The sequence below is a fragment of the Montipora foliosa genome, chromosome 9 (assembly GCF_036669935.1).
Source record: "Montipora foliosa isolate CH-2021 chromosome 9, ASM3666993v2, whole genome shotgun sequence".
NCBI classification, from domain to species: Eukaryota; Metazoa; Cnidaria; class Anthozoa; order Scleractinia; family Acroporidae; genus Montipora; species Montipora foliosa.
The window spans coordinates 29,540,271-29,550,270 of record NC_090877.1 but is presented as its reverse complement, the minus strand read 5'-3'; the positions used below and the strand labels follow the sequence as shown (position 1 = coordinate 29,550,270).

Genomic DNA, 10,000 nt, shown 5'->3' with positions numbered 1-10,000 from the left:
TGGTGAAAAGCAAAATAGCATATGTACATGTATGCACAAAATGACCAATTTTCCACACACAAGCATCAGTCATGTGTAATGTTTGAATCAGTTATCATGAGCAATAATAAATAAATGAAGACAACAATATTTTCCTTACTGTTTAATTTTATTTTGACCGATCAAAATATCCAAATAAACATGTGCATCTGCAGGAGCAAATCCAGAAGAAAGAGAAGCACTCACCAGTCATCCACTAAATGTGCCTCATCTAACACAATACAGCGCACATTTTCTTAAATGTGGCGGTTTTCAGTACTGTTTTTGTGTTCTTTTCCAGTAGAACCTCCGGATGAGAAAACACCAGTTGTAATTTACCTTCCCTCGCATGGGAGACAGCCAAGTCTTTCCTCGTTCCATCCAAAATCATTGCACCAAGATGGTTGAGTTTACTAATCTGGTCTCGCACCAGCGCATTCAGAGGAGATATGACCACTGTGATGCTCCTCCCCTTCAATGGATGTTGTGCGGCATCCATGAAGTCGAAGACATCGCTCAGCAGATGAAATACGAGGGACTTTCCAAATCCCGTGGGTAAAACTCCTATAACATCTTTCTTAAAAAGAACAAAGGCTTCAATTATCTGTTTTTGCTCCGGCTTCAATCGAAATTGGGTCTCTTCCGGCCTTTGTCAAAGCAAAATCTAACACTCCATCCAGTAAGGCCGCCATATTGTTTTCGATGTAAAGAGCATGCACTGTGAGGTTAAAATAGCCAGATTTTGGCTACTGTTACACAGAGTTCCCCAGAGCTTACGCGATGAAGCAGCGTAAGCACTGGGGTCGAGAATGGCCACCGTTCGCGAATTGTTAAAGGTGCAGGAATCCACATTTAAGTCGCTATTTGAATCAACGATTCATTCATTGACTTTGAGGGTTGACAGTGTGGTGAAGGATGTGCAGGAGATCAACAAAGAACTTGTAGTTAACTCAAAAAGATGTCGAAGATTTGAAACCTATTCATGTTAAGATGGAAGGTATCAACAAAGAACTTGATAAAATAAGCAGGGACCTCGCATCTCATTCCCAGAAGATGGAGTATCTCGAAAATCAAAGTAGGAGAAATGATATCCGTGTGAATAGAATCCCAGAATCTGACAATGAAACTTGGCAAGACACAGAAGCTAAGATTAAACGAGCGATCAAGGACAACCTGTGTATTGAAATTGACATCGAAAGGGCTCACCGGGTGGAAAGGCGGAAAGCCAAGTCGGGACAAGCAAACCAGAATCATCCGAGAACCATTGTTTGGAAACAGAGGGAGCAGCCAACTGATCTTTATATTAGTGAAGATCTGTTGCCAGCAACCTTACAGAAGAGAGAGCCTCAAATTCCTAAACTTAAAGCTGCTAAACAGGTGGGTAAAATTGCATATTTTGTCCTTGATCGCTTAGTCATTCGTGATAAACCAGCAAGTGAATAGTTTATCTTCCTTACCATTTTATAATTTAGACGATGATCAATTTCGGCTAACTCTGTTTGAATTTAGGAATGGTGGCACTATTAATTTTGATCCTGACAGATTAGCTCAGTTAAAGTTTAATCTTTTGTTATTTGAGTCCTATAAAAATAAGACAATGACCGAGACATAATTTTGATTTAGCAAACAGTAGTTGTGAATGTTATACAGAAGATAGCTTTAACAACATGTTAGCCAATGAGCAAAGTCGCGTAAACTTGAATCAGAACTTTCTTTCCTCCATATGAACATTCGTAGTATATCTAATAAATTTCATAAGCTTACAAATTTTCTAGGCCAACTGCAAGTGAAATTTCCAATTGTTGGGATTTCTGAGACTTGGCTTGATGATTGTCATCATTTTTCCGATATTGCAGGTTACAATTTTTTGCATAAACCAAGCCTTACAAAGATTGAACCGTTTCACTTTTTTTCTTTTGAGTGGAAAACACCGACTCTAAGTAGCAATATACTTTTCAATAAAAATTTTATAAGCGCAAGATGGATCATCTTACCTAGGTCATCTTTAAATGCACTTAGATTACGTACTTGTCTTTGTCACCAGTACTATTATTATTTAAAACAAGTGAAAAAATCGGCAAATGATCAGATGTCATTAATAAAAAGACCGTTTATTGAAGGACAAAGTGGATCATTCGTGAAAATGTTATCTATCAATGAAGCTTTGTTCGCCGTAATTCTAGTGGGACGTGTAATAAGTGGGAAAAACAACCTAGAGTACAACAAATCCAGGAAATCACTTGTCGCTTTATGACAATGGTGATTGATAAGATTTAAATTCCAATCACCCATTAAAAATACAAGCTTATTTTCTTTGGCAATTTTTTCCAGTACTAGGTCCAAATCAGACAGAAAATTACTTAAGTTTCAGTCGGGTGGTCGATAAATAATGCCGACAATTACATTCTTTTCTTTTGTCCTATTAATTTCAACAAACAAAGATTAAGCACTTCCGTCGACAGGGAACGCTAGATCAGGAGGTTCTTTGTAATTTAAATGTTCACCAATGTAAAGGCCAACACCTCCACCAACGCGAGTGACTCTAGGTTTACTGAAGGTCTTGCTAAATCCATAAAAAAGAAAAATATGTTGTATAAGCGTTTTCTAAATAACCCTAACTCTTCCATTAAATGTGTATACAAGTCTTATAAAAACAAATTTACCCATTCTCTTCTAGTTGCTAAGCGTTTATATTATGAAAAACAAATTGAGAAGCTAAAATCAAATGTTAAGGCCACTTGGAAAGTTCTCAATGAAATCCTAAATAGAAATAAAGGTAAGCGCGGTTTACCATCCGTATTTAGGGCAGATTCTCATGACGTTTCTGATCCAAAGGAAATAGCTAATATTTCCCTATTATTAACTTATCCATCACCTCTTGTATTGTACCAAATCAATTGAAAATTGCTCGAGTTATTCCTTTATTTAAATCTGGTGAAAGGGATATATTTACAAATTACAGACCCGTGTCTGTTTTACCTGCATTCTCTAAAATTCTAGAGAAACTAATGTATAATTGTCTTCTAAGGTTTATCAATGTTTCCAATATTCTCCCTGATAATCAGTATGGTTTTCGCAAACATCACTCGACTGCTTATGCCCTTGCTTGTTTGTATGACAAAATCTCTTCTGCTAGTGAAAATAAGGAATATACAGTTGGTATTTTTATAGACTTGTTTAAAGCCTTTGACACCGTTGATCATCATATTCTAATCTCAAAACTAGAGCATTATGGTGTTCGAGGCAGGGCTCTATATTAGGCCCCCTCCTCTTTCCCCCCTCTCCTCTATATAAATGATCTGTGCAATGTGTCAAAGGTGGTGGACTTTATTCTTTTTGCTGATGACACAAACATATTTTTTTCTCAAAGATTTTAATTTAGTTTCTGAAACCGTAAATTCTGAAATGTGTAAATTAACACAGTGGTGTCCAGCTAACAAGCTGTCAATTGACTTTAAAAAATCGAATTTTATGGTTTTTAGACCACGCCAAAGGAGGCAAACACTTGCTCTATCTATTCAAATTGACAACAATAAGATTGATTGTGTGAAAGAAACAGCATTTCTAGGTGTTATCCTTGATGAACATTTGTCATGGAAACCTCACCTTCTTAGCACCTCCAGAAAAATATCAAAATCTATAAGTCAAGTTTTTGCCTTCCCAAATCGTCTTTACACTGTTTGTACTATAGTCTAGTTTACCCTTGCTTTATATATTGTATTTCAGTGTGGGGATTGACGTATCACAGTAATATAAGTCGCGTTATTATTCTCCAAAAGAAGATAATAAGAATAATATGTAAAGTTTCTTTCGATTCTCACACTGATGTTCTTTTTAAAGAACAGGAGATTTTGAAATTCTCTGACATTTATTTATACCAGATAGGTAAATTTATTATGTAAAACAAAGATCCGTGTCTATAGGGCTGTTGTTCTCACCACTCTTCTTTACAGCTCTGAGACTTGGGTCACCTATCGCAGCCACATCCGCCTCCTGGAGCACTTCCACCAGCGTTGCCTGCGCACCATCCTTAACATCCACTGCAGCAACTTCATCACCAACGTTAAAGTCCTAGAGAAGGCTGAGGTTTCCAAATTCTGACGGACTTAATTGGTGCATGAGCATCCAGTGTGGAAAGAAAAGTGTCATTAAACGTTTCGAGTTTGCGATTTATATCTTCCTCTGAAAAAATCGAAAGGAATTGGTCTGACTTGGTTGCTAGATCAGGATCATAACGCTTGTAACTCCTTGTAGCAATATAAAATGGTGGAGGTTTAGGTAGTTTCAGCTTAAACTCCACGTATACAGGTTAGTGATTACAAATAGGAGAGATAATAATGTCTTGCACGTGGACGAGGTCAGGAGATGACACTGAAATGACATCAATCAGAGATTCGCAGGTGTCTGTTATCCTTGTTGGTGTTGAAATTATTTCCTTCAGGTTAGTCTCAGACAAAAAAATAGACAAAGCTTTGCTCTCTCGGCTTTGTTTTAAGACGTTACAGTTAAGGTCTCCTAAGACTGCAATGGGCTTAGTTATGGTAAGTGCTTGAATGTGAGTGGGTTTCAGCAACTCTTCAAGACACAGGACTATCAGGCGGTCTGTAGGATACGCAAATCACGACTGATCGTAATTTCCTGCATTGCAGTTTTAGCCAAAACGAATTGAAATAATTATCAGATAAATGGGAAATGTCCTTCAGTACAGTGAATGTGATGTCTTTGCAAATATAAGCACAGACTCCCCCGCCGCATTTACGTAACTGATCCTGTCTGCAGAGCTTATAGCCATCAATGCTAACCTCAGAGTTGGTGACCGTGGTATTCAGCCAAGTTTCAGAGACGGTAATCACTTCGGTCTTATTCGCTGCAGCCCAATCCCTGAGCTCAATTAAGCGTGATGGACTATGGAGGGAACGAATGTTCAAGTGGACAATCTTGAGCTTTGATGTTGTATAAGAACGCTGGGCAGAATTACTACAAGGGTGACCTCGAGCCATAGAAGTTAAGTTTGCACAGGAAACAAATTGGAGCAAATCTAACCTGGAAAGGACTTGTCGTGTCTTTGTGACTAAAATATGCCTTAGTGGTTGGGCAGAATAAGAAATGAAGTCATATTATCTTCCTTTTATCTCCTGAACATTTTTACCTTGAATCTGTATTTCTTGACGTTACTAAGAAATTGTGCGTGGATGTTGAATGTGAACAGACCAGCAACAGGTAAACTCTGAACTTGCACCATCCAGGAGTGCTTTCTTTGAATGACAAAATAAAAAAAGGTGTGGACGAGAGTTCTTTTTTCAGTCTTTTAACTATGTACAATGCAGTGAATACAATACAATACATACTTAGTTGACCACTTCCCATAGGGGCTTTTCAGGGCCAATGAAACACAACGAAACGACAGAACAGAACAACAACTGTTAAGAATCCCAACTGGCTGGAGGCAAACCAGTTGGCTATTTACAAGTGCAGCTGGGAAGTTGAACCAGGGACTACCAGGATCAAATTCAACGAGTGGTCAGAGCGGGTCTTGAACCCGGGATCTCCGGATCTCAAGGCAAGTGCCCTAACCACTCGGCCACACTGCCTCCAGTGAACACGGTTTGCATAAACTTAAAGACAGTATTGTGCACATTATTATAATTGTACCTTTTAGTGCTGTTTGTAACAGAGTTGTCTCACACATAAAAATGTTCCTGGTCTTTCACGCTTGGTTGCACGTTTTGAGAGGTCGAATTGCACAAAACTGGGAAATGTTATCTTCCAATTGCCGCCAAAAATGACCTCTTGATTACTATTGGTCGAGATGTACCATGTGATTTTCACACGTAAGCTCTGGCTCATTTCGATCTTGGGGTGTTGAAGGTGATAGGCCTGGAATAGACGATGAAACCAACAGATGTAAACAGTTCCGTTGTGATTGGCGATGGCCTATAAAAGTTGTGTAACAAGGCTTATGGTCTTCCGCAAAGCAAAACAAAACAAAGTGAAACAAGAACTTATTACACAGGCCAGAGTGAACGATGCCTGGTGCTAACAATTGTTGTCCTTGCTGCAACCCCGGTTTTGCAAAATACCATTATCGGTCGATTGGTAATCGACCAAACAAGGCTCGCTAACTATTTTTATAGGCGCTCTGCCATCGTGAATTTTCTTCTTAGATAAACCAAATACTGGCTTACAGATGACACAAGTATTTTGCCCTCTATTTGAAAACTGTCCTCTCTGGACCCCTTGTCCTCGCAAAATATCAGTAGTGGTCTGTTGGTAATTGATGAAACAAGGCTTGTAATGAGTGTACCTTTAGAAGCTGGTAACACTTCCCCTGAAAAGCTTTGGAGATGATTCATGAGGCAAAATGTTAAGAAACGCTTTTCCCCAGAGCTGTAAGCGCGATTGGTATTCTTTGCAAGGCCCCGCTAGTGTAGGTTAGAACCTCAGCCCTTAAAGGGTCATTAGCGAAGGCAGGATGGTACAAAGCATCTGGTCTGTGTCGGGGGCGAGAGCCTGAAAACGCTGCATCTGAAAGCTGGAGAGCGCATCAGCAATGCCATTAGAAATCCCGGGAACATGACAGGCTCGTACCAAAAAATTGTGTTTCATAGAAATGAGAACTAAGCACCGTACCAAATCCCCTGAATTAATTATAGAGACCACAGACTCGTTATCACACCAGAACTGAAGGCGTTTTCCTGTAAAAAAGGGGTGCCATATTGCTCATGCGACAATGATGGGGAGAAGTTCCTGCCATTCAATACTAATGCCCCTAACCCTATCAAGGCGCAAGTGGAGAGGCCAACGACCTTGGAACCAGACACCCTTAAGAAAACCGCCAAAATCCACCGAACTGGCGGCATTGGTATAGAGCTTGAGGTCGGAGGTTGGGGTGCTGGAGGAGTCAAGGAAGAAGCAACGCTCATTCCAATCGCTAAGAAAAACCTTCCACATATTTATGTCCTTAAAGAACTCCCAATTGAGGCGGATATGGTGGAAGCAACTGGGGACCCCTCTGGTCAGATTGATTATGCGTTGAAGGAAAGTCCTGCCCGGAACAACTACCTTACATGTAAACTGAAGGGTGCCAATTAACAACTCTAGCTCTACCAAGCGCACCGAACGGCGTTTTCTGAACGAGGCTAGGAGATCCCGGATACGTGTAAATGTGTCGTTGGGGAGGTGAGCCTCCGTGTGAACCGAGTCCAGGGCAATGCGCATTAGGGTGCTTGCCTTGAGATCCGGAGATCCCGGGTTCAAGACCCGCTCTGACCACTCGCTGAATTTGTTCCTGGTAGTCCCTGGTTCAACCTCCCAGCTGCACTTGTAAATAGCCAACTGGTTTGCCTCCAGCCAGTTGGGATTCTTAACAGTTGTTGTTGTTGTGTTCTGTGGTTTCGATGATTGTTTCAGATTGGCCCTGAAAAGCCCCTATGGGGAGTGGTCAATTAAGTATGTATTGTATGTATTGTAACTCAAGGACTTGAGAAAGGCTTATAGTTTTGGATGTTACCCTAGGGGTGTTCAGCGACATGAAAACCCGGAGTGACGTGCTAAAACTCTCGAGACACAACAATTTTGAGGGCTCTGCGATAAAAAAATCATAAGATGCGGACAACATGTTTAAGGCCGTAATTGTGCTTAAGAATGCATTCGATACCATCCGACAGTTGGTTGAAAAGAAAAGGGGAACTACGCAAACCAAGGGGCAGATACATATCCACAAAATAACAGGATTGCCAGTAAATACCCAGCAAGTTCCAATCATCGGGTGGACAGGTTTTAATCAGAAGGCAGACTTGAGGTCGGTCTTAGCCATGAAGGCCCCTTTACCAAGAGACTGGATGATACTAATGGCATTGCCCACCCGAACGTAAGACAAAGAGAATGGCACCTTGGGTATGTGATTGTTAATGCTATCTCCTTCCAGTAGGCCCTGCTACCCACCCAAGGTTTACTTCCTTGTTCAAATTGAGGGTAACCACTTGTGAATGCTGAACAGCAGAGACGAGGTTGGGGGAAACCCAGGAGGAGCGGGGACAAGAGTAACCTATGCGCGTAGCAGATTAGATACAAATAGTCGGTTGGGATGATTAACTAATTCAATGCCAGTGGGTGTAGAAACCCATGGCCTGTGTAAACGCCTGAGCTGTTCCACTTTATTTTTTGCTGCGTTTGCTAGCAGAGTAGGACCCAGAGGGACTGGAGCTGCTGGAAGATTGCTGTGGGCAGGATGAGGCAGCGTGGTTGCTGGCGAAACAGCGGCTGCAGACGTGAGGGTAGTTACAGTTGCGGCACTGGCACCCTGAAGGTTTGTTGAAGTCAAAGCATACGTTGAATTGGACTCGGCAAGGTTTTCTGTTGGGATCAGCAGAAGGACAGTCGTCCTGAGTGTGGTAGGGTCTCGAACAAACAGAGCAATGGGGCTTAGCTAAACACGAAAATGTTACGGTCCACCGCTCCAGGGCCCAGCTGATAGACAGGTTATGCGCAGCGTGCCGGCGGAACTGCTGGTCGTACGAATACCAAGCCATACCCTTAAACTTAGTTGCTGGTGTTTGATTAGCTCAAGTGCTCTTCGAGGGTAGGCAGCGTCTAAGACCAGCATGTATGCAGTATAGGCATCCAACCAATTCTGGAAAGAGTCAATTGTGGGTCTCTGCTTCCTAATCATAGTAACAGGGGAACCCATTGGACCTAAGGCCGAGTCGTCCAACCTTAGCTGAAGTTCGGGGGTCTGGGTCTCATTAAGCGATTCGGGTAACAACAACGCAAGGTCTACGTACTCACCGCGTAAGATTCTGTCCTCCAGATTACAGTCGACTGGCCAGGAAAGACCCAAAGATGAGACCATTCCAGAAGTATGAAGGCGCAGAACTGCTTGAGGTGAAGATTGCGGTCGTTCGGCGTGCAAAAGGCCTCAAACACATTGGAAACCGACTTTGCAACTATCTCTTCAATGGCAGCTCGTTGGGCTGGACTTAGAGGAGTAGATCCATTGGGTTGTTCCACAGGCGTTGTTGCCTCATCGAAAAACTCGTTGATAGAAAAGAACTAATCTTTGTCAGACTGGGTGCTGTCCTCGATGTCTCATTCCTGGGCAGGTGCGGACGTCTTTGGAGCCATTTGGACTCCGCCATTTGGACCTAGCGTGCGAACAGCATTGGAACACGAGCAACAGCTTCTAGTGGTTGCCTTCTCAGTGACCCTAAACGATGGCTTTTTCCCACGGGTGACTGCCTTGGAGGGATTGCCGAACAAGGCGGTTGCAAGCTGAGCTTTTAAACCCGTTATGAGTAGGTTGAGAGCCTGTAAACGAAGCTGCAGTACTTCACTCGAGAAAGGTCCTCCCTTTTGGCTTTGGGACAACTGAGGTTGAGAGCAGGACGAGAACGAACCATGATGAAAAACTTTGAAAAACTTTAACAAATTGCAAACAGCTAGTTGGTTTACTATAGAAGATAAACTGCCAAGTGAACCTAACTATTTGAGGCCTTTATAGCTTGACTCTATTATTGGAAACTGCATATGCTGTAATGGCGGTGGGTCGGGTTTGAACGGCCTTCCACTCAAAACAGCGCAAAGATGGCTGTTACTCGAGAAGAGATTAAGAACCTTTTAAAAGAAGCAATAGAACCCTTAGAACGAAAGTTAGACAACCTGAACAACGGTTTTCAAGAGTTAAAACGTTTAGTTGATTTTGTGAATGACAAATATGATGATATACTTGCACAGTTGAAACAAGCAAATGAGAAGATTCAAAGACAGGGAACGAGCCTGAGGCAGATACGAAAAGATGTAGACGATGCAAGAAAGGAGGCACTAGACGCAATGAATGGCTTTGAAAACCTTGCGGAATATCTAAGGAGAGATTGCCTTGAAATTTCGGGCGTCCACCGAGTGAGAGTTACACGTGTAATCAGCTTGTAATGGCGGTCAAGGAAACTATTTGTGTACAAATGAAGGAGGAAGATATATCGACCTC

General features: G+C 41.9%; 1 protein-coding gene and 1 pseudogene across 1 annotated transcript in view; one reads left to right on the top strand and one right to left on the bottom strand.

Annotated features, from left to right (window-relative positions):
- The window catches only part of LOC137971686 (putative ATP-dependent DNA helicase Q1), a 1,635-nt gene extending 1,118 nt beyond the window's left edge, over window positions 1–517 (bottom strand). The window contains exons 1-2 of the mRNA XM_068818466.1: window positions 358–517; window positions 226–250 (exon numbers count right to left, since the gene is read on the bottom strand). Of these exons, the coding sequence (XP_068674567.1) occupies window positions 226–250; window positions 358–517 (185 nt within the window). The remainder of the gene's footprint in view (window positions 1–225; window positions 251–357) is intronic.
- A 9,083-nt stretch (window positions 518–9,600) lies between these two features.
- Window positions 9,601–10,000, top strand: part of LOC137971685 (uncharacterized) — a 758-nt pseudogene continuing 358 nt past the window's right edge.